Source organism: Ruditapes philippinarum, unplaced genomic scaffold (assembly GCF_026571515.1).
Source record: "Ruditapes philippinarum isolate M1 unplaced genomic scaffold, ASM2657151v2 ctg5330_1_1_1_1, whole genome shotgun sequence".
Taxonomy (NCBI): domain Eukaryota; kingdom Metazoa; phylum Mollusca; class Bivalvia; order Venerida; family Veneridae; genus Ruditapes; species Ruditapes philippinarum.
In genome coordinates, this window is record NW_026856909.1 from 19,148 (window position 1) to 45,363 (window position 26,216).

Genomic DNA, 26,216 nt, shown 5'->3' on the forward strand with positions numbered 1-26,216 from the left:
TAGTCATCCCTAGAATACTACTTCTACGTGCTTACCACTATGCCATGCTCCCACCAATTGTTGCATATGTGTAATTTTGTTTCAGCATAATGAAAATCAAATCAGGATCGCCCTTTTGAATGACGTCATAAGTAAGACTTACCACCACTACCATAGCACTAGTTGTTGATCTGCAATTCAATCATCCAATGGCAAATTTGGTACCATTGGTATGCCAATAGTACGTATATCTACCAATAGCACTTTATCTTTGTGTTTACGCCGCTTTTCATGGAATTGCACTAACGTGTCACATTGAAGGTTCCATGATTGTATTGTATTGTATTGTATTGTATTGTATTGTATTGTATTGTATTGTATTGTATTGTATTGTATTGTATTGTATTGTATTGTATTGTATTGTATTGTATTGTATTGTATTGTATTGTAGTAAAGAGTCTGTAAAGTAGAAAACCTTGTTATTCGTGTTCCTTTTCCATTTTTATGGTATATTAAAGCGTGTAAGCCAATTAAATTCGCATTATTAATTTGGCGTCTCGAGGTGTATTTGCGGGTCTTGAGTATCTTAGTGTTTTTTGGTAGTTAGACCGACTGACGTGACGGTGTTTATTTTTACCATGAGCTAGCGTGAGAAAGTGGCAAATTGAGAATGTTGTTGGACAGATTAAAACTTGGTGCACAATGCGTGTATCATGTAAAAGATTGGCAAAAGTTATTTCATTATGTCTGATTCTTACGGGTACTTTTTGTATGCTTCTTAATAATATAAATAATTATGAAGAACAAAATAATGAGCAAGAAAAACATTTCAGACAAATGTCGCAAAGTGTTGAAAAAGTTTTAGATGTTACAAACTCTTACAAATTAAAGGATGACGTGATTGTTCGATTGCAACGAAGTGCAAAAGGGCTCACACCTGTACAGGGTTATGTGAATAAATTCCAGGTTGCAAAGCTTGCTGTCACATCTCTGGAAGATATTTTTATAAGTGTCAAAACTACTGCTAAATATCACAAATCCCGTTTACATTTGCTGCTTGATACATGGATCAGCACTGCTAAAAAACAGGTAAGATAAAATTTATGTTGATACTGATAAACATATTTAAAGGGACCCATATTTGACTTTACCGTTGAGGATTTGACTTGAAAAATATAGAGGCATAACACTTCACTGCGGAGTGATACAAATCAGTGGCAAAGCTTGATATAATTCTGGCTTCCATAACTTTTAGAGGTGTAACGATTCATTGATGCATCAATACATTGCGATCTGCCCTGTTCTCGATGTATGCATCATAATGAATTAATAAATTCCAATATATCAGGATGCAATACATATTTCACCCATCGATGCATCGATATAGCGGGAAAGTATAACAATACACCAATAGTTATGGTATAATGAAAAATACCTTTAATCCTTAAGTAAAAAGTAAAATTCCTTAAGTAAAAATTCTTAAGTAATAAGTAATGTAAATTGTTGAAAGATCAAAACTTGAAAATAAGTTATAATAAGAAGTTGAAGAGTTTATTGTTTTGTTATTGTAATAGTTTTATATTACATTCGTAATTATGCTGTAAACAAATGACCAAGTTTTTTATATAGATAAAGTCTGAAAATCAGTATTGTGATACATATTGCATCGAAACATAAGAATCGCAATATGCATCGCATTTTATCAAAGTATGCAATACATATCGTGAATTGCATCGTTTGGAAATGTAAGTATCGTGATATGTATCATGACAGAAAAAATGCAATGCACAGCCCTAATAACTTTATATGTCGCTTTTATTTTGACTTTGAGACAGTAACAGATCTAGCAGTACTATAAAACCTGTTCGCTGAAGTCTCTTTAGCTAAGCTTGATATGCCTATGTCCTTTTGGTTCGGTTTTGTCTACATAATCATAGTTCATTTATGGTGTGTCGCCTTGAAAAAGTCAACATATATACTAAAGGGGGTTACTTTTGTCAGTGGTTTCAGCAGCGGCAGCATCCCCTTAGGCTTGTGAACTTGTCTACAGCATAACTCGGTCACTATAGGTGGGATTGACTCCAAACTTGGTATGCCTGCTTCTTTAAGTTACGAGAAGTGCAGTGCACAAGAGTCGTTACTCTGCACTTCTAATTTTTTGAGTTATTGCCCTTTGTTAATTTTCATACTTTATTTTAACTGACATTTGAAAATGGAGTTTTTAGTTCAAGTCAGCCAAGAGAAAACTGGAAACAAGGCCAACATTGTCGCAATATACAGAAGCTTTTGATAGAGATGTGGGCATTAAGGCTCCCATGGTTAAACGTTTAAACGGATACGTTTCGGTTTTCATTCCTAAACGTTTACGATATCTTTTACCGTTTAATCGAAATGACCATATTGTCTTACGGAATATCTTAATCATTGCCTGTAATCACGGCTTTTATAAATTCCAATTGGTTTATTCCAAAGTAAAAATGGAAAATGGGTGTTTACAACCCTCCGAACAGCATCACCGTGCAATAATCGCTTGTGGCATAATACATTTTTGGTAAAGTTGATTTTCCTTTGATCTTTCAAAAGAGCGAAATTGGGACACAATGCAGAAAATGTGTGCCGACACAATCGTGATGAGCCCTGGACATTATTTATTTGTATATGTATTAAAAATAGAAAGTATGTCATCATTTGCAGACTCGAATACATGGTGTAGTATAGTACATAGAAGTACCACCGTTTAAACGGTATCGTTTCGGTTCTTAGCAATCGTGTAAACGTTTTCAGAAAATTGTAAACGTGGGAGCCTTAGTGGGCATTATAGATATGCATATAGGAGACACTCGGCCTCACAATAGTGAGCATTTGTGCCAAGTTATATTGAAATCCCTCTGCATGTAGAAGTTTTGCTCCGGACAAGCATTTTTCTATGACCTCTAAGTGTGACCTTGACCTTTGACACAGAGGCCTGGTTCATGCACGGGACACAGCTCCTCATAGTGGCGAACATTTAGAAGGTTCATTAGAATCCCTCCATACGTGTAGGAGTTATGCTGTGGACAAAATCTCTATATTTTATCATCTTTATTGACCATGGCAAACATCTTTAGTGATCTTGATCTTGCATATATTAATCTAAATAACATGTTTCACACAAGTAGTTCAATGAAAATGAACATAGAGAGGTAAATTTACGAACAGAAATAAATAATTTTTAGATTGTATTGATATTTGAAAGTGCGTATCGATATTATATCGGATGATGAGTATCGATGACACATCGATTCTTCGATATTCAATGATAACCCTATAAATTTTATACTAGCCTACCTAAAAAACTTATTTCGAGTTAAAATGCTGAAGTTATTTTGTGATTTAGGACATTTATTATGTCCTGAAATTTTTTACCATTTAGAGCAATTGTCCTAACAAAAGAAGGTCCAGTCTGAATCACAATCAGATGGATGAAAAAAAAAGAGAAGATGAAATTAATGTACATGTGTACAAGCTTAAAATAAGATTATGTCAGTTGTATTAAGTTCAAATTCTGATTAATAAAATTTATTATAAAGTACTTGGACTTTTGAAAAAAAAAATCCTTTCTGGTCTTAAATATGAGCATTGTATTGTATCGAAACATCGTATCGTCATTGCCTATGATGATACATTTTGTATCTTTGGGTAGGTGTATTGTTACACCCCTTGAAAAAATATGCACTTGCTCATTTCATAGTATGTGTTAATCTCATATATTTTGTTTTTCTTCTTGATGCCTTTGAAAAGAAGTGAGTGCTATCATTGATGGAAAAATACAAACCTCTGAAAATAAAATCCAGTGTACAAACTAGAAAAGAAAAGTGGCTTTTTCCCTTAACTCAAAATACAAAATGTAGATATTTTTACTAAACCTAAAATGGGTATTCTAAATCTATATCTAAATAGTGAATCAATATTGTTTTGATTTTTGAATATCTGTGATCAATACATGGCAATATTCAGTAACAGCCCTTATTTTATTGTTACAGTACAGCTCGCGCGGAATGTACTTTTTTCCTTTTCCCACCGTGGAATTTGGGAGGAAAATCGCCGAGAAACTCCCCAAAACTCCCCAAAACTCCCAAATTTTCTGAGGTGTCCCGGAGACAGAAATTCGCCGATAGCGGTGGTATTTTAATATAAAAAAACCAGTGTGTTTCAGTCCTTGCGATTCTCTTTGTTTTTTCTTTCAATTGGTGCCAATAAAATATTCATAAAAAAGATCAAAATAAAAGAAATTGTTTCTTGTAAATTTAAATTGTACATCTACTTTCGATTTCAGCAAAGATATTATCCGTTACCTGGCCGGTATTCCGGAACATTGCACACATGTTTATATTTATACCTGTGACATAATAATAGAGATGAGCATATGTTATATCGTATGCATAATGTATATTGTTTAAATTTGATGGGTGCAGACTTTATCATAATTTATTATTTGTTGTCAAACAGAGCCTGCAACATGTTCAATTTTGCCGCGTTGGGCTTTCTTTAGGGATTCTTATTTCACTCTATTTTTACAAAATCGGCATACATTTTAAACAAATTAATGTTTATTGAATGCACTAAGCAATTATTCCAGCATCCCTATATTAAATCTTTGAAAAAAAAAAATGGATAGCATATCAAAGTTAGGACACATTTAACATTTATTTAATCGCGTCATTTTTCAAAGTAATAGTAATCTAAGTGGTTCTTCTGTCATTAAGTTCACAATGTAACAAAATCGACGCTCAAGTTCATATCAATGAAACTATATAGCAGCAATCACAACATACTTATTACGATTTTAAAATGTTAATAAAGTTATAACTTATTTAGTCTAAAAAATTATGATGAACGATCATATTTTATTCTAGAACACTTTATACAATCTGTTATATAAAAGTTTTGGTTCATATACAGTGTATCTCACACTTGCTACCAATATACATAGGTAAGTCTTTTGTGGTCTGCTGGGTATTCGGGCATTGCTCTTCGGACAGTTGCCCCTTGGAAATTTGCCCCCTTTTTGCATTGGCGGACATTTGCCCCCTTCATATTATTGGAAGGGGTGGACATTTGCCCCCCTCCCTGTTTTAAAAATGTTAAAATATTTTATTGTATGTTTGCTACCAAAATTCCTCGCCTATTGTCGAAATTTCATTGTGCTTAAATACACAAAAACTCTCACGCAAATTTTTGAAAGTGTAAATAGCATCCATAAATAAATGTTCTATAATATTTCCATTGGCAAACAAAAAATCTATACACGAGATGATAAGTGACAAGTTACAACAGCAAAGGGAGGGGGGGGGGGCAACTGTCCGGGGGCAAATGTCCTAGAATCTGCATTGTCTGATACGAAATACTGTCAGCATAATTATTCATTATTCATTCTTTAACACACCTTCTATTACAGATCTATTCACTTTATTATTGACAAATTGCACATTTAGCTTTAAAGATTATCATTTTAAAGGGAAAAGCAAAATTAAATGCTAAATATATATTGTATTTAAGCAGATCGTTGATAAAAGCTTACCTGTATATGCATTGTGTTAAAAATAATATTTTTGCTCAAGCAAATAAAGTTTTACGTTGTGTAAGTTGGATATCGGCCTCGTACATCGATCTTTCTGTTTAGGAAAGACCTAGTCACGAATTTCATGAAACACCTCGAGCGCTACGCCCTCTTGGTGTCACATGAAATTCGTGACCAGGTCTTTCCTAAACAGAAAGACCTCGTACTCGGTCGATATCCTATACGAAAATGGAAAATTACTTTAATGAAAAAGGATAATTTTAAAATATATGATCAAGTTATAAATCGTGATTTTCTTGGAGAATCTCCGCGATAATACCTTTACACTCTCTAAAACTCCGCGATTGTGGTCACGGGTGTTTCTCCGCGATTACCCTCAGAAAAACGCGGTGGATTAAGGAGTTCGCTATAACGTCGATTGCGGAGGAAGCACAAAAATTGTACATTCCGTGCGAGCTGTACTGTATGATGTACTTGCTTAAATGTTTTGCATGCATCATTATGTACAACATACTTTACATGTCATCATAGGGCTGAAGAAGTATCTGCTTGAAACTTGTGAAACATGTCTTTAAGATCACTATTTTAGGTCACTCACTGTCCAAGGCCTATAACTCTAGTCTTGTATAAATTTTGACAGAATTATAGCTCTTTGTTAACTTAAAAAGTTCCTTATAAGAGTTTAAAGATTGCGGGTTACAGTTTTGTAAGATCTGTTTTAACAGCAGCTTAATTAAGATGTTCACTTGAAAGTTCTGAACTAAAGTATAGCACATCGTGAATATAATAGAAATGAAATTTATTCAAATGTAATCTTCCTCTAAATTCCTACATTATCCATGCCTTTGATTTACTACAAAGTATTATACACTGCCCAACTGACAGCTTTTGTGTTAAGTTTCTTCTAATTTCAAAATGAAAATTAAAATCATCCAGCCAGTAAAAATTATATTAAACATCTTGTCATCATCAATCAAAACTGAAAAAACAACACCCTGGATTATATCCTTCTGCCTCTGCACGCTTTAAATTATAACATCTCATTTATTTCAGTTTCAAAATTTTAAAAAAATAGCTAACATAGTAGTTGTACAATCAAGAGCCTGGTCAGCAGGCTGCCCTTGCTATATACTGGTGGCAATTGCTAATCATCACTTTTAACTCTAGCAGGTTAAACAGCACTTTAATGCACAAATGAGAAATCAGTATACCTACCCTCCTTCAATCCTTTTACAAAGCTACCCTATTGTAAATTTGGATAAATTGTTCCGTACATGTAGTTTAATATTACTATTACATCCAAGGTCCTCCATGGCCGAGATAATAATGTCACCAATTTCAAATCACTTGCCCCTCTGGCCTCAAGGTTATGGGTTTGGAGCCCATCAGGGGACTTGAGATTCTTTAATGTGAGGAAGCTATTCCTCTACATCACAGTACATGTAGCTTACCTAACTTATGGAAGTTCAATGGTTCTACTTGGGTACCTTTTTGTGCCTGAAATGATGCATGAAGAAGCAATAATAGAGGTCTTTCTCTGTATAAAAAAGCTGGAAAGTGTCAGTTTGACTTAAAATCCACCAAAACAAACCATTTCATCCAGCAGTAAATCATACAAACTGCTACATGCCAGTCTTCTACATTTTCCATTCTTTATATTCATATATTTTAAAATTAGTGATTGTCAAATATTTTGATCTGACCTCATTGCCATAATAATACAAGTCATGTTCTTATAAAATCCAGGGATTTTATTTTTTGCTTATTTTATAGCTGATATTCAGTCATATTTCCAATTGAAAACAGGAAAAAATTCCCAATTGAAAGTTACAACAACAAAAAATTGATTAACAAATTCTAAAATCTTTGAAAATAAGCACTTCTTCACTAATATGGTGCTTAAATGTTTGAAGATCCATCCTGGACAGTGATTCTTTGCATTTATTTTAAGTCACTGCAAAATTTAAGTCATGCATTTTTTCCCAAATTTTAACAAACCATTGCCTAATTTCCGAATTCCATGGGTATGGGTTATATTCCCAAAATCCTGGGGAAAAAACCCTGAAATCAGACATAAAGCTTATGTTTGATTTTCTTCACTGACCTGTCCAAATCTGTATGATTTATTTAAAGTTTTCAGTTAAATATAAATGTGACAATATTTTTTATGAACTTCTAATGTTTTTTCCCCTTGTCTTCCTTTTTCAGACATTTATTTTCACTGATGCAGATGATGCAGAATTGAAAGAAAAAATAGAAGGTAATGTTGGACCTTGACAAAAGTTTTTTTAATGTTAAACGGTAGCTGTTAAGTTAAGAATAGTAAATTTGGTAATGAAAGTAAAGCCAAAGACTGGTTTCTGTTGTAACTTAACAAAAGAAGCTATGTAACATTGTATGTTTGTTATATATATTTTTTTGCATTTCCTTTAACTTTATGTATTTATTAATCTTTTTGCCGCCAGATGTTAAATTTATATAAAATTACAACTCATTTGCCAAGTTAATTTCTAAGAATTACAGAAATAACTTTTAACACTTTAACAGATGTACAATATTTTTTACTAAATGTATACTATGAAATATATAAAAACTTATTCTGTATGTTATGTGAGAAATTAAACAAAGTTTAGGTGAAATATTCCAGAATTATGGCAAAATAACTTTAAAAATCAATAAATAAAGTCAACAGTTTATATTAGAATATCAGTATATAAATTTATCTTGTTGGTAAATAGTTGTGTGTGAGACAGGAATATCCAACTTATTTGCAGCAAAAGTTTAAAATGGTACTATAAAATTAGGAGAATTTTGTGTGTGAAAAAAAAAGAATTGTAGTTGTTGTTTTTTTTCTCCAAAAATATAATTAAGACAATGTGTAAGCATTAAACTCAGGGTGGGAATATCAATAATTTGTTAGACAAAATGCAAAATACATGTTCAAAGTATGCATGTTTTAAATTTGCGTCAGTTTATGGTAAAATGCTGACAATACAATTTTTTGTAAAGTTGCTTGCAGCAAACTTGTTTAATATATTCATTATTTTAAATGTTCAAGCCCTTTAGGTAAAATTGTCTGTTTTATATTTTTTTAGCAATCAACTTCATTACATTTGAATGTTGTTGTTTTTTTTATCATTATGCAGTTTTCACTGTGCACCTTTTGTATTACTAATTGTCTAGCTATGTTGAAAGTGTGGAAACAGATGTAGATATATTTGATTTTATCATGATATATCAAAAAACAAAGAGCTTTTATCATCTTTGATATACAAGTAAGGCCTGATGTAGATTGTGTTTTGTTTCAATTTGTGAATTTCGCCAAGAGAACAAAGTGTTATCATTTTGAGCATGATTTTTACAATTATTTGATATTGTGTGCAGGAGGATGAGTGTCTCTAAACTCATTAAAGTTGATTGTTCAGTAACAGATGACAGATTTTAAACTAAGGCTTTTTTTTTTCCTTTCTATAATTAGAGATGTGAGCTGTCATTTTGAAAAATATTTTACTTTAATATGACATCATGCTTATTTTTTATTGTAGAGTTGAGGGCTAAATTAATTATGCATGTTTATATAAAAAGATTGACTATTGATAATGAAAAATGTATAAGATATAACAACTGCCTTAAAAATAACAACACTGCTCCACTCTTTTTATAAATCGAATATTTAAGATATATTAAAGATACATTCTGAAAGATATTTAGCATTTTCTGTAAGTCATGTTGGTCATTGTGATTACACCTGACCTAGACTTTAAAATAGACAATAATTATAAGTTATTTTCACTTTAACCTGTACACCCATCATTTTAACTTGAATGCACATAATGTCACATTTATGTACATGTACAAATATTCATTACACTTATTGTTGAAATACTGAAAAAAAAAATTCCTCCAACATTATATTATTCAATAGTTTGAAATAACGGTACATAATTATGAGCTAAGTTGTTCTAACTTGAAAACTTACATGTAGATGAATTTCAAACAAACTGACTCCGTATGCTCTCTAATTGTTATCATTCATGTATAATTTTAATTTTCTTTCAGCCAACCATGTGATCAATACCAACTGCTCAGGGGACCATAATAGGTAGGTTATTTTGTAATGTGTTCAAAGCTCTAATTACCTTTAAGGGGATTTGGGCAAGGGGCCCTCAGGTAATGGACTAATTGGTAGTTTTGAAGGGAAGTGGGGAAGGGTGTCAGTGCCCTAGTGATTAAGGTTGTTGACTTCAAACCACTTGCCCCTCACCACTGTGGGTTAAAGTCCTTAGAGTGACTTTGGATTCTTTCATGTGAGGAAGCTATCCAGCTAACTTAGGGAACATCAGGGGTTTTACTCAGGTACCCGTTCATGATCGAAATAATAAATGGAAAGGCACCTGAGGTCTTCCAATAAAGTTGTTATTTAGTCGCACTACCACCTATACTTTGTTGGGGCATCCGTGGCCGAGAAGTTAAGGTCGTTGACTTCAAACCACTTGCTCCTCACCGCTGTGGGTGCGAATCCCAACGGGGACTTTGGATTCTTTCATGTGAGGAAGCTATCCAGCTAGCTTACGGAACATCGGTGGTTCTACTCAGGTGCCCTTTCGTGCCTGAAATAATGCACGGAAGGGCACCTGAAGTCTTCCTTCACCAGTAAAGCTGGAACGTTGCGATATGACTTATACTGTGTCGATGTGACGTAAAACCCAAAATAAACAAACAAACCTATACTTTGTTGGTGTGGAGTAAAATATAAAAGAATATATATATAAAAAAAAAGAAGTAAAAGGGGGATTTTTTTATGTAATGAATAATGCATGTTACATTTTGCAAATAAGCAAATTTAAATAATATATTGTTAAATGTCTTGTGCCAAAGGTAAAATTTAAAACAAAAAAAATATATTCAAAGACATAAATGCAAATTTCCCTTTGAAGTGTAAAATACAGTCATCAGCTTGCCTCAAGTGTTTTATTTGTTGGTCTGTATTTGTAATATCTGCTTGTTTCATCATAATATAATTGTACATTTTAAAGTGTTGGTACACACCACTGAGAACCTCCAGAATTTATTTTAGGTTTTGCGTTATCATATTTATATATAAACCACTTTATCCTGCCTTTGATCCATCAATCTCCATCAAGTCTGCTCTGCCTCTATGAATTATATAAAGGATAAAAAGGTTTTTCTTCAAGCTTGACTCAAATGTACACTTTAACAGGTGATGTGCAGAACCTATGCAAGCCTTTAAGGTCAAGGCCATTTTTGAAGGTCAAAATAATGTCATACAATTTTGTGTTTGCTATATGAAGATTATACACCTGTTTATACCAAACTTCATTCAATTTTCATGTCTGCTCTTTAAATTCTGTAACTCTTTATTAACAAGTCTTCAGTGAACTTGCCATAATATTGTGTGAATACGGCTATATGCAAAGTCAATGCTGAGGCTGTGCCAGCTCTCAAGGCCATTCTTGAAGGTCAAAATTCAGACAAAGTGTATGCACTATAAATTCTTCAAACTTAATTGAAATATTCACTTTCAAATATTGCGATAAAGAGCATAAAAGTTTCCTTAAAAATATTTTCATTAAAATTTTGATGATTATACTGTAGGAAGTCGCTGGTGTGCAAAATGTCTCAAGAGTTTGACTGGTTCATAAACTCGCGGAAGCGGTGGTTTTGTCATGTAGATGATGATACATATATCAATATACCCAGACTGGTTAGTCTGTTACAGCAGTATAATCATACTGATGACTGGTACCTTGGTAAACCCAGTCTAAGCCATCCAATAGAGGTGATGGACAGGAGTCATCCAGGGGTAAATCTTTTTACTTTATTTCTTAAAAAAAGGATAGTGGCAAAAATGACTTGACAACTAGTCTACCATTAGGATTACTACATTTTGTTACCTTAGTGCAGTAATGGGTTAACTGCTGATATAAATTAATAGGAGTTAACTCGTTACTGCATTAAGGTGACAATTTATTTTTTAAGTTTTCTTCTAGTCATGATCTTGACACTATCTTCTTATTGGTAAAAAAATATTTTAATGAAATTTGGTGTAATGTAATAATTTACCACAAGACATTGATTATTTTCAATATGATTTAATCATGACCTTTTTCTTGATATTGCTCCGATGTTTTACTACATGTATGTTGGGGGTATTGAATCCCAAACCAAAATCGCAAGCTAACATTGCAAGCTTGTCACAAGCTTGCTGCAAGCTTAAGTTGCAAGCTTGCTACTGGCTAGTAATTGGAACCTTGCGGCAAGCTTGCGGCAAGCTTGCGATCAGTTATTTAAAAAAATCTGACTGCAAACTAGTTAATATTTAAGCTTGCGCAAGGTTAATCGCAAGCTTGCGCAAGGTTAATCGCAAGCTTGCGCAAGCTTAATCGCAAGCTTGCGCAAGCTTGTGCAAGCTTAATCGTAAGCTTGCGCAAGCTTATTTGCAAGCTTGCGCAGGTTTATCTGCAAGCCTGCACAGGCTTAGTCGCAAGCTTGTGCATGTATAACTACAAGCTTAATGTATAAGCTTGCGCAAGCTTAATCGCAGGCTTGCAAAAACTGTAAACCCTATTTGGAAAGGGAGCTGCTACGTGTAACTGTCTCTGAATCCTATATAACATGCAAAAAAAAGGCATTGATTACCATGATAAACTTATTTAATCATAAATTGTAAAAAGAAGCTGATGTTAAATTTTTCATATACTAATGTTTTCTTCCAATTACCATGGTGAATAGTCCAGCCTTGATGGAATGACATTGAAAAAATCCAGCCTAATTCCAGCATCCCTAAATGTTCTTAAAATGTAAAATTCTGGGATGGAATTCAGCACAGGAATGTTTGGGGTAGAATTTTTATGAGTTTAACATGATCACATATTTCTTTCACAAAATTTAATACATATCCTTTAGTCCAAATACAGAATAGAACACCCTGCATTCACTATAACACAAACAATTTTTTTCTAGCTGCAGGTTTTGGTAGGTTCTTGTTTTCTTAGAATCCAACACTTTGTTTTAAGCAATTATTTTGCTCTTAGTCTGTCAGTGACAAACTATTCAATCTTAAATTTGTTTTAAATGTTTCTGATTATTTAAATTACTATTTCTTTTATCGGTGTCCATTTTTAGTCCTCTGCCAGTGTTTCCTAGAACTTCTTATGGTTGTGCTGACCTTTAAAGATAAAATTCATAATTAATTAAATACAGATGCGGTAATGAACTATGTTTTATTGCATAAATGCAGTTATATTACATATCTTTTAATAACATCGAATCTAATGTTTCAACAGTATTAACTATTAAATATTAACTATGCTTATGCATTTTCAAAAATACTAAAGCAATGCAGTATATCTTATTTCAATGTGCACAAATGTTTAAGAATTTCTCTGTATGAGAATTAAGTAAATTTGTGACAATATTTATTACCCAGTATGTATTTTTTCAAGAAAAGATGTGGAATAGAAAAGTATTGAGATTTAATAATATACCTTTTCAGGATTAATACTGCACATCATTATTAAACTCTGCGCTATTTCTCACAGTCAGCACCAGCCTGCAAATTATTTATGTATAATGTAATTTTAGATTGTTCCATTGAAAACACAACACATACATGTAAAATAACAAATGATTATGATTGACCCTGTTCAGCTGTACAACTTAACTACTGATTGTACCAATAAGTCCTATTTAATCAAATTGATTTAATTTGTTTAATTTGCAGGAAATGAAAAAGATCTACTAACATGCCATTTAAACAATATAAACAATCATTAAAAAGAAATCATTGAATAATTTATATGTTACAGATTATACATGTATAGATTAAAAAGAATTATCAGAAAAACAAATGCATGAAGTTGAAAATATAAAAACAACCTTGATCTCTTGTTACAAATGTTAATAATTTGATATATAACCTGTTTCTGCATTAATGTAACTTAAGGTTTATAATTACCTGATTCTGTTGTATATATCCTTGTCCCAGGTGATTCTGTTATCATACCAATACTTAAACACTTTAAATGTTAAACAAAACAATATCTCCAAAACTGCTAAAATATCAAGTACATCCTCTGCTCTCTTTGCTGACCCAGATATCTTAGAATTCAAATTTTACAACAGTTACTGTAAAACTGGACAGGTCTATCATTATGTAAAGCAGGGTTAATCTACTCATCATTTTAACTTTCATTCTTTGAGCGTAAAAGAAAATATCAAATAGCTAATAGATATAAATATTTTAAAAATCATTACAAATTTTTGTACCAAAAGATTGCAATGTCCTTCTAGACACATTCTGCATATAAAATTTATAATGTTATCTCTCCCCAAAATAATCACATGGAACAGCCTGATCTGTCTGAATGACCAGGGAGTAAATTAGTCATGCACAGATGGTCAATGAATTTTATCAAGGCTCTGATGTGTGTAGCGTAAAATCTCAGTGGTGGAGTATTTATTTTCCTAAATAAAAGCAATATATTGATTAATTTAATATAGAATATATATGAGATTATTTCATGCACTGTTTTTGTTTTGTTTATTTATTTATTTATTGTTATCCAAAAACATGAATTCTTAGAATTTAAAAATGGCAAGCAATGCAATCCCATCTTGATTATTATAGTGTCTGAATGATTGAATCACAGACTTTAATTAATTTATAGTTAAACTTAAAGCCTGTAATTAAATGGATATTATTTCATTGTACATAACTTCATGTAGATTTATTGAAATAATAATATGTATTTAACAATCAATTCATTTACTTCTTTTGCACAGACATTTTTTCTGAGATACCCTTTTCCAACTACATGAAATGTATAAAGTGTCAAATTTCAAATCATTTACAATAACTTGCATTAAAATAGATGATGATTTTATATTTTCTTCGTAAATTTACAATACTGAGCTGAATATATAAAATAACTAATAACTAATAATAAACTTTAGCGTGGTGATTTAGTTAAACTAGTTAATTATCACTGATACTATCATTTTTGGAATTTTTATTTTAATGTGTACACTTTTGACAAAAAATTTTCTAAGTGTTTCAATTACTTTCACAAGAAATTTCTAAGTGTAGATTTGTACAAAAATTTTCTAAGTGTCTACTAATTGCAAGCTTGCGGCATTGCAAGCTTACATCAAATGTTTGCAAGCTTGCATGAATTTTAAACAAGCTTGCAATATATTTCAAAAGTCATCGCAAGCTTGCGCAAGCTTGTTGCAAGCATGCAGGTACCTTGTATTTATGCTGTAAGCTTGCGGCAAGCTTGTGACAAGCTTGCGGCAAGCTTGTCGCAGGCATGCATTTTGGTTTGGGATGAGTTTCAGTTTTAATACTGAATTTATTGAACACGTTAAATAAATATGTTTTGCATTCAATATATTTAGTAATAAAGCTAAATGAATAAAAAAAACTCTATTTATCACATACCGAAAATAAGAACAGTTCAAGGTAAAAATGAAACATTTTTCTTTGATGTATTTACACTGTTTCACTAACATTTAACATTCAAATTTTTATATATTGATTTTAATAGTTCAATGTAAAAAAAGTATTTATATTATGTATATTTCTTTCACAAAGTTAAACATTTGGATGGGATGATGAACAGGTATTTTGTAAAAAATGTCAGTTTAGATCACGGTTAGTGTTTAGATAAACATTTTTGTAAACTTTTGTCTTTGTTGTTGTTGTTGTTTATATTCAGTTATTGTTCAAGGCTCTTACTTTTGCTTGCTCTTGTTTTATTTTCTGTCAAGGTTGGTAAATTGTAAACCAGGTAAATTTAAATGTGAAAATTGTGCAATGATTTGTTTTTCATTTTTCCTTGTAGGCTTATTGTTGTGTTCTGCTCAGTGTCAGTGTGTGTATTATACATGTATTGTGTTAATAGTTGTATCTTTCATACTTATCTATCTCCAGCCATTATGTCACATGGTTAGCCTATAATGAAGTCTCATAGTAATAACGGCAAAGAAAAAATACATGTAGACACTGTTTTATCGGGAGAAATTAAGAATGAAACCATTTAGATAATCTAAAACATGATTTAATTAGACAAAAGCAGGATAAAATTGAAAACATAGTTGTTGTCAGGATGGAGAAGGTTTATCTGGTTCGCTGCTTAAGTGAATCTTGGCCCCTAAAGCTCGCCAACTTTCTCGCTCACTGGATAAACCTTCTTCATTCCAACATCAACCATATATTCTCTTTAAACACCGTACCTGATAAACTTGATGTTATATGCAGAGTCACTTTAGACTTGTGCGCAACTGAGCAAATGAAATTTTATGACATGTACTTAACACTCTGAGCTCAATAGCTCATTTGTGGGTTTGATCCTTAGGTGAGACAAAATTTCTCCCTTGAATGATGATCAGTCACAGGGGAATAGTAATCTGTTGCTTGCAGCATGGTGGCTCTACTCTGGTGCCATTTTGTGCCTGAAATAATGTACGGAGGGACACCCAAGGTCTTTCTCCACCAGTAAAACTTGAAAGTCGCCATATGACATATACTGTGTTGGTGCAATATTTAAGCCATCTCAGAAACCAGACAAACAAACTTCTTTCAATATTAGATATAAAATGGAACTATTCAACTTGTATCAAAATATTGATAAATTAAAAAAATGAATAGATAATATTTGTTTGTATTCATTTAAACATTAAATGTATCTCATTTGTAAGGATTTTTAAGAGTGATTTTTTAATATTTCAAGAGAGCAAAGAGTGAGGGAAAATATAATGAAAAAATATCAAGTAGAATCTGTAATTATTTTCACTAAAATAAACCAAATTTTATATTATAATGAAAAAATATCAATTTAAAGTGAGTGGAATCTATATTCATGAAAATCAACCAATTTTTCTATAGTTTTATCATAAAGCTAATCAGAGGTTACCAAAATTTGGGTCAGATAAGTTGAGATAACTATCCATGACACATTAACATTGTGATCCATTATGCCTTTTACTTTGCTATATCTCACTCACTATGTATAGAATGGCAACAAAAATTCTATATCTCACTAGGTTTCAAACAGTGTGATATGACATATATCTCATTGATATTTTTCAATTGTCAGAATTTTAAGAGTAATTATATATTCAAGCTTTAGAAAGCCAATCATGTTGTTCCAGAAATATTTTGATTGTTATGTACTGTAGTTTATAGAATCATTTGATGAATTGTCTTTGGGGTAATTTTTTCTTTAAACTAATTTGATGTTATTTTATCATACATGTTCTTGGTGTTTTCAGCAAAATGTGGCATTTTGGTTCGCTACAGGAGGTGCAGGCTTCTGTATAAGTCGTGCATTAGCACTAAAGATGGTTCCATATGCAGGGTAAGATTAGATTTTAATATCTATTATTTACTGTCCCTATGTAATTGCTGACAATATCAATTTGAATAAACATATACATGTAGTGATTACAAAAAAGGAGCAAAAACTGGATTTTTGTTTCTTTACATGCAATATGTAAACTTAAATGACAATATACTTCTTCTTGTTTTAGCAAAAATTTAAAGTCATTGTTATGCAAAGAAAAATTAGTTATTTGATTATCATTTCTGCCACTTTGGCATGTACTTCACAATTTTTGTACCATGTCACAGACTCTTAAATCTGTATACAATTATATGATATGTTATGCACTTCATCAAATTGAAATTGTACATGTATTATGTTTAAATAAGAATTTGGATGAAACAAATGTATTTTTACTTGTAGTTGAATATTCCAATGTTGTACTTGAATATTTCATTGTTATACTTGAATATTTCAGTGGTGGGCGGATGAAGAGGGCTGGGGATCGGATTCGACTTCCAGATGATTGTACAATAGGATTTATTATAAGTAATGATCCTTTATAATTTAGCTCAACTTAACTAAGAGTGCTCAGATGTGGGCATTTGTGACGGCATGATGCCACGTTGTCCACAATGTTGTTACATAACATTTCCTCCTAAACCACAAACTTCAAAAGAATAGTCCTTATGTGGCTCTATAAACACTTAAAAAAATATAAATAATTCTAGTCTGATGTACAAATAAGTCAAAGCTTAAAATAGACTGAAATGAAATCTTTAGACATCTTCTCTGATATTATAATGTGGCATCATGGCATAATATGTTGCATTTCTGTGTGCTCCTCTACAAAATTTATATAAATTTAATTATGCCCCTGTGAACAAAATTAACCCCACCCTGGAGTTAGTTTTACATAGACTTACATGAGTAAACAAATGTGAAGCTAAATTGGTTCACAGATGAAAGATCTAGGGCCATAATGGCCCTCTTTTTTAACCCCTAGCCAGCTAGAATCTACTGAATCTACCAAAGTAGTTAGTGCAGACCAAGCTCAGTCATCTGATCGTTGTATGCACTGTTGAAGTATTCCTTCGATAAATTTTCTTGTCCAGATTGATAGCTCTAGAAGTCTGTTAAAGAGAAAGGGTGGGGGGGGGGGGATAGGTAGGTAAGGTTTCAAAGTTTAACAAGAATCTACATTATAACATAAGAGGTTTACTGGGATGAAATTCAGATTTTTTGAGAATTTGTCATGATTAATCATTTTTTCACATCATTCTCTTAACTTTTTGCATTTTGTGGTTATTGTTTGATATTTTCTTTGTGACAGCTGTTTCCTTTGTCTAGGAAGAAAAAGAAAATTATAAATATTAAATGTATTGTGACATCTGTTTACAAGGTTCATTTTACGATTACAAATTAATATTAGTATTAACCTTTATGTTGTATAAAACAATGTTATATGAGCCTCTAGCATCCATTCTAAAACGCTCAACAATATTCCCCTATTAAACAGATAGGGCATTCAAGTGCATTATTACAAGATATATGCACAGCATGAAAAAGGATTACTTACCCGTCATATGATGTCAGAAGTGCCACCAGTAAACCAAACAAACTCCAATTGCGAGTATACTCCTTGCGGAGTGATGCAATTACTTGAGATGATGATGATGATGATGAAACTTTTATAGGTTCATAAACAAGCTAATTATAACAGTTTTCTGAAATTACATATTGAAATTTATTTTTATGTTGTTTTTCTTTTTTTCTTATACTCTCACAGATAGTATTTTACGTAAAGACTTGACTGTGATAAAATTATTCCATTCACACCTTGAAGGACTCCGAAGAATTGGTGTTCCTCAGATCAAAGATCAAGTGAGTATTACACTAGTTTTCTACTAGAAAAATATGATGAGTTGATTGGAGAATGTTGGCATGCTTAACCATTTCTTCAGTGCAAAAATCCTACATTTCTCTAGGAATTTTAACGAAAATTTTCACTATCCTTCTCCATTAACCCTTTACCTCATATATACGCGAAACAACGCACTTTCGACAAATTATTCAATGTTCAAAACTGCTTTCTTCACATGATAAGAATTTAACATATTTAAATCTATAATAAAGCATTAAAACTAACATTATTAAACATTATAAAACACAAGTTCACCTTCTCTTGTATTTTCTGAAGTTTAATGTGCCTTTAATTAATACTCTGAACTGTTAAAACTCTTTAAATAAGTCTCCATAATTATATTATATCATTGTAACAGTTTAAGTTCCATAAATAACAAGCTGTAGCTTTACACATTATAAAAGAAAGTTCTCATTTGTTTCAGATAACATTTAGCTATGCTTTAAAACCAGGCAGAGAAAATGTTGTAAATATACATGGCTTTGATACACAGAAAGACCCAACAAGGTAAGTCATTTAACTACAGTCTCTATCTCTCGTTTTAAGGAATAATAATGTCACATATCAGAACTGTTCAGTATTTAGGGGAGACTGTTCACTATTTAGATGAAATAGTTTGTAAACGGTGGGAACGCTCAGACAGTAGAGTCTTGGTATGGTATTCCGAGGTTCCAGGTTCGAGTCCCGATCAGGCTGTAAATTTTTCTCACCCTGTGACATTTGGTGCCCAGCATGGGGCTGTGATTGTATAGAGCGCCAAGTCCAGTTTCACATTGTTCTTTGTACCCATTAGAAATTCGAGGATGAATTTCAATATTACTGAGGAGTATGTCACAGGTCAGAGCTGTTCACTATTTAGGGGAGTTAGTGTGTAAGCGGCCGGGTGGCTCAGTCCATACGGTATTCCAAGGATCCAGGGTTTGAGTACCACTGGGCAGGCTGCACATTTTTCTCACCCTGTGACATTAAAAATCAAGGAGTTGTATCATTAAGTCATATCATTATCATTAAGAGTCATATTATTTTATCTCAAGTATTTAAGTACAGGAAATACGATATTAAAAAAAAAAAACAAAAAAAAACATTATTTCTTTATCAGGAAAGACAATGCATGACATACATTATAGAGTGATTTGTAGGTTATTCAAGAAATAATAGTTGCTACATTTGAATATACTTTTAATTTTTACATTTCAGATTTTTATCCATCCACTGTCACATACACCCGCTAAGTCAACTTTGTTTACCTCTCAACAGTTGACAGTGATTTCAGCAGTCCAGTATATCAGATTGTTTTTCTTCTATAAAAGTTATTTTTCTTCACCAGAGTATTTCTAGTTTTACCTATTAGCAGCAGAATGTGACTTCTGATAATATGTTTATTATGTTAATTTAGTATTTTTCACAACAGCTGCCAAGTGTAACATATGTATTACACATTATGTTCAGCACATCGAAAAAAAATTTACTTCATATATAATGAAAGGACATGGTTACTCCCAGAGTAACTCGATGTTATCCTAGCAGAATTTTGTTAATTTCTTTGGAAATCGGATAAACTGTTACTGCATAAAAAATGTATTTTACCTGCTTTTAATAATGTCAAGGCCATGTTTGACTGTTCATTTGGGGATGGGATCATCTGAGGAATGAGAGGGGAGCTGTTGAAGGAGTGGGGGGAGGGGGTTAGTTTAGTGGCATACAGCATTTACCACAGACATAGATATAGAAATTTATACAGCATTAGCTAGCTGGTAGAAAATATTACACTTGTGTTCTTGTCTTTACTTTTTTTTCTACATTTTCTTTTTCATTTTCTTATTTTTGAACAATGGTTGTGTTTGTATATTATATACAAAGAGATCGGGAAAGTGCCTCGGCCTGCGACATAGTCACATTAAAATGTTTTCAGTCGCATAATTTATATGTATATTTTGGTGTTATATAATGTTACAATGGTACAGGAACATGGCTTTTTGTTGTTCTAATATTATGTGTTCAACAAATGAAGACGAAAAGTATAGTTAAACATTAAAGGTTGTGATGTGATATTGTTTTACTAACATACTTTTCTTCAAGAGGATGAATATTTCTTTGAATTTTTATTACACAACTCTTGTTTTAGGTGTTCAGGTGCAAAATAATATATATATTTTTTTTTGCTAGTACAAAAAGTACAAACGTTGTGCAATGCTTTATTCTGACCTTTTCAAACCTTAAAATTATTTTCTTTTTAATAATATATTGTTGAATTTGGATTTTATCATGAATACAAAGTACAGGATAAGTTGATGTATACAACTTATTTACGCTGTAGGTAATGTTTGGACTCTAGATTTTATTGTGTGTTCAATCCTTTTAAATTTTACATTTCTGATCATGTTGAATACATTGCACTTTAATGTGTACTTTAATGATAAAGTTGAAAAAACATCTATATTTTTTGCAAACACATCTTGTTAGTACATATATTTTGATCACTGGTATTTTTAGTTAAGGGAGAGTTAATGGGGACCTTCTTCATGTTTCTGAAATAAGACATCATATTTAGGGTGCCAGAGATTTTTGCCCCACAAGTAATGCTGGAAATACCTTACATGTATTTTTTTAACATTGTCAGTGAGTATTTACTAAGTGGAAAGAAACCGTGGCTGGTGTAATGTCATACATGTAGTCTTACATAAGGTTGTATAAAGTTTTATGAGGAAAAAAAAAGGTGATATTTGATTTCATGTTATAGGTCATGTCCTGACAGATACGTTTGCAACTTCTATTCTATTCTTTATTTTACTGCCTATTTTACTGCTTGTTTTCTTCAATAAAATGTTGTGACCTTTCGTTTGAAGAGAATATAATCACATATTGCAGTTCAATTATTTAATACATTTCAAAAAAAAAAAAAACTCATTTCAAATCAATTGTTTACATTTTTAGTTTTTAAATTAATTTTATTTCATTTTGTTTGTAAAAAGTGTCAGGTTTAAAAAAAGATTTTAATGCTAAATGTTCATTTGAACAAAATCAAGAAAAGAATTAAAGATATTATATTCACTATATATTTGATTAAACAAGTCTGTATAAAGTATTCATTTTACAACATTTTATTTACCTAGTGTTCGTTTTTAATACAAGAAAGTTCTTTCACTTTTCGCTTTCAAAACTTACGTTTTTTATTACGATTTACATACAAATTTAATTATGAATAATATTGGTGTTAAGTGCACTATTACACATACTCTTTTGTGTTCACTTCTACTGTATATAAAATTTGTCTTTCTATGCTATGCGGCCATTTCACTTTACACTATGTCTATTTCTCTAGATGGTATGTCAATGTCTATTTCTCTATATAAAGTGGGTATTTCTTTATACTTTATATCTATTTCTCGAAGTGGTGCGTCTATTTCACTAGATGGTATGTCAATGTCTATTTCTCTATATAAAGTGGGTATTTCTTTATATACTTTATATCTATTTCTCTAAGTGGTGTGTCTATTTCACTAGATGGTATGTCAATGTCTATTTCTCTATATAAAGTGGGTATTTCTTTATACTTTATATCTATTTCTCTAAGTGGTGCGTCTATTTCACTAGATGGTATGTCAATGTCTATTTCTCTATATAAAGTGGGTATTTCTTTATATACTTTATATCTATTTCTCTAAGTGGTGTGTCTATTTCACTAGATGGTATGTCAATGTCTATTTCTCTATATAAAGTGGGTATTTCTTTATACTTTATATCTATTTCTCTAAGTGGTGTGTCTATTTCACTAGATGGTATGTCAATGTCTATTTCTCTATATAAAGTGGGTATTTCTTTATACTTTATATCTATTTCTCTAAGTGGTGAGTCTATTTCTTTATACAATGCGGCTGTTACTACATGTATATACAACATAATAAGGTGGTATATTTGTTTCTTTATACAATGTGGGTGTTTCTTTTAATATTATATCTATTACTGTATTCAAAGCGGCTATTAGTCTAAACAATGCGGCTATTTCTCTACATTGTGTCTATTTTTCTATAAAATGTGTCAGTTTCTTTAAACAATGTGTCTTTTCTCTATGCGGTATATCTGTTTCTCTATACAATGGGGCTATTTTTCTATACAATGCGGCTATTTCTCTTCACAATGTGTCTATTTTTATATACAATGCGGCTATTTCTCTACACAATGCGGCTATTTTTCTATACAATGCAGCTATTTCTCTATACAATACTTTTATATTTCTTTATTTTATATACTACTTTTATGTATTTCAATTTTATAAGAATTTGGGACCACTACTGGGATCAATTAATACCACTACATGTATGTTGTATCTCTTTGTTTTAAGATAATCATTATTAATAAGATACTTAGAAATAAATGTACATGTACCAGGTCGGCTATTTTATGGATTTTCCAGGTTTTATTTGCCACATTGCAAATGTCTAGAATTGTTTAGTAGTATGAATAAAAGTGTAACAAGTAATTAGTGATGAAAATACATTTTTGTATTACTAGAATTTTAATTTTCACTGTTTTGTTCACTATTTCTTTTTAAAATTATATTGGTTGTGCAAATTATAAATATACAGATTGAGTTTGTAAGGGAGGTAACGGAGATATTTAATTTAAAATACACATGTATAAGATTTATTATTTGTCATATACTCCTTTGTTCATGATACTTTAATAGGGCCTTTAATTACCTTTAAACTGTTGACTGTGTATGATGGATTTGCCTAGGTTTAGATTTGAAACTATGTATTGATTAGTATTTGGAGCTATTACAATTAAGTATTATTTTAGTACATTATACATTGGACAAAGAACATTATGCGCTTAATTTTACAACAAATTTTTATAATAACTATGTATAGCACTTTGATTTATTTTAGAGGTGTACAAACAGCTCTGTAGCATACTTAAAAAGACAGCAGCCATTATGGTTGTCATACTGGTTCTCACATGTATTAATAGTTTCTAGCTTTTATTATCCCCCGCCGAAAAGGCATTTTTGTCCGGAGCATATCTCAAAAAGTATTTGAGGTATCCACTTGAAACTTCATAGGTGGATAGACCTCATTGAGGAGGAGTGCAGTGCACAAGAATGATAACTCTACCCTGCATAATTTTTGAGTTATTGCCCTTTGTCATTTTTCAAAATTAATTTTTGTCCAGAGCATAACTCAAGAGGTCAAGGTCACTGTTATTAAAAATAGAAATTCAGTTCCCGCCCAATAACTTGAGTTTGCTTTGACTTATTGACACCAAACTTGGTGTATGGATAGCTTATATCAAGAGGCAGCTTGGGATTGCTACCCAGGTGTCTGTGATCAAGGTCAAGGTTACTGTAACTAAAAATAGAAATTCACTTCCCGCTCAATAACTTGAGTTTGCTTTGGCCTATTGACACCACACTTGGTGTATGGATAGCTTATATCAAGAGGCAGCTTGGGATTGCTATCCAGGTGTCTGTGATCAAGGTCAAGGTCACTGTTACTAAAAATAGAAATTCAGTTTCTGCTCAATAACTTGGGTTTGCTTTGGCCTATTGACACCAAACTTGATGTATGGGTAGCTTATATCAAGAGGCAGCTTGGGATTGCTACCCAGGTGTCTGTGATTAAGGTTAATGTATTCAGTTTTCATGTTATAACTTGAGTTTGCTTTGACCTTTTGACACAAAACTTGCTGAGTGGCAGCTTTGGATTGCCACTTAGATATCTGGGAGCAAGGTCATTTGCTTACAATAGAATTTTCAGCTTCTACTCAATAACTTCAGTGCACTTTGACCTATTGATTGCTGTCACATCAAAACTTGGTTGTTTAAAACCTGGTTTTCGTCGCATTGCGGCGCTTCTTGTTTTCTAAGTATATTCCACCTGAGCTAAAATAATGCATAGCAATTAAGTACAAATGCATGTTTGATCTCATGACTATGTTTGTGTTGCAGTAAAATACTATGATGTATTATAAATATTTTTGTATTATCCATAAGGTATTAAAATAGTGCATCAGCTTTGAATGCATATTGATGAGCATGTAATGTTTAAAGTGTCAGACTTCTTATCTGGCAGTGCGGGTTCAAACCCCATCAGTTGTAACTTGTAAGCTGTTGAACACTCGTTGCTCAGTACTGGTTAGTTCCAAGAATGTGTTATAACCTAATATCTCCCTACACAATAAATAAATAATAACTTAAATAAATTATATTTTGGAAAAGTGTTGACAGATTTTTAGGTCCTACACATACAGTTTTACTATAAAAGATGGCATAGACCAGGGGCAGCAAAATCAATTGTTAGTTTTGTCCAAGTTGCCCCAGGGCTAGTACAGACAAGTAGAAATTGTCTAGAATTTATGCTATAAATGTCATACAGACAAATTAAGAAATGATTCAGATATATAAAAAAACTGATAAGTAAGTCAAAATCAGCTTTTGCTGAACCTGTAATGTATTTCCTTTGTTTCATGATGGCAACTGTGTTCATACATTGAATTAAATCACTAAATGATTTAACATCACATATTATTAGGTTTTAAGTTCAAGATTCTTAACTGAGTTAAGTCCAGTTTTCATTGTTTTGTGATTATTTTTGCCAATAATGAATGTTAAAACAGTGCAAATGAACTTAACTTGCTATCAATAAGATACACAATGTAGATCATAGATTTTTTTTTCTTTCATGATATTTTTTTTTCTCACTGAAATTCTTTTTTATTGAGCTTGAATTTCATCTGCCCTTTTACTTTTAGTCCTGGCTAGCATAATTATTTAAGCTTTTTACTGGTGTAGAATTTTATCACAGCTTTGTATTTAGCTCTGTTAGATTATTGTTAAGCAGAATAATAGATTATTGCTTGTAATATATAATATAGACATGATGAAAATATTATATGGCTAGTACTGGTATTTGATATTTCGGTTGTGGAACAAGAAGTTTATATTTTAACAAAGTACAAATGTTGAAATGGACCAAATTTTTTGTTATTTCTTTACAGTGTTCTGAATTTTATTATGAAATATTTACATGTTATTTCCATTGTTAAAACAAAAGAGAATAAAATTTTACTATATTTGTGAGATTTAACTTATCATTTCCCTTTGCTCCTGAAAAGCTTTATTTGTGCTTGACCTGTATCAGCTTATGAAGTAGTGTATAATGATATAACAAGGTACATGTAACATGAAAGTAGAATAATATAACAAGGTACATATAACATGAAGGTATGCTATAATGATATAACAAGGTACATATAACATGAAGGTATACTTTAATGATATAACAAGGTACATATATCATGAAGGTATACTATAATGATATAACAAGGTACATATAACATGAAGGTATACTATAATGATGTAACAAGGTACATTTAACATGATTGTATACTATTGGTAAAACAAGGTACA

The 26,216-nt window shown here is 31.6% G+C and overlaps 1 protein-coding gene across 1 annotated transcript; it reads left to right on the plus strand.

The window, feature by feature from the left end:
• Window positions 1–593: 593 nt before the first annotated feature.
• On the plus strand, window positions 594–25,879 carry LOC132748108 (beta-1,3-N-acetylglucosaminyltransferase lunatic fringe-like). Its single transcript, XM_060737659.1, has 9 exons — window positions 594–1,068; window positions 7,748–7,799; window positions 9,599–9,641; window positions 11,156–11,363; window positions 16,835–16,920; window positions 17,363–17,433; window positions 18,674–18,768; window positions 19,233–19,315; window positions 20,006–25,879. The coding sequence occupies exons 1-9, from the start codon at window positions 682–684 to the stop codon at window positions 20,067–20,069; spliced, it is 1,089 nt and encodes a 362-aa protein (XP_060593642.1). The 5' UTR covers window positions 594–681; the 3' UTR covers window positions 20,070–25,879.
• The last annotated feature ends 337 nt before the right edge of the window (window positions 25,880–26,216 follow it).

Excerpts from the sequence above, each read along its gene's own strand:
- LOC132748108 (XM_060737659.1), top strand. The coding sequence starts at position 682 with ATGCGTGTATCATGTAAAAGATTGGCAAAAGTTATTTCATTATGTCTG. Across the intron at positions 1,069-7,747 it reads TCAGCACTGCTAAAAAACAG|ACATTTATTTTCACTGATGC; the intron begins GTAAGATAAAAT and ends TTCCTTTTTCAG. Across the intron at positions 17,434-18,673 it reads TACAATAGGATTTATTATAA|ATAGTATTTTACGTAAAGAC; the intron begins GTAATGATCCTT and ends ATACTCTCACAG.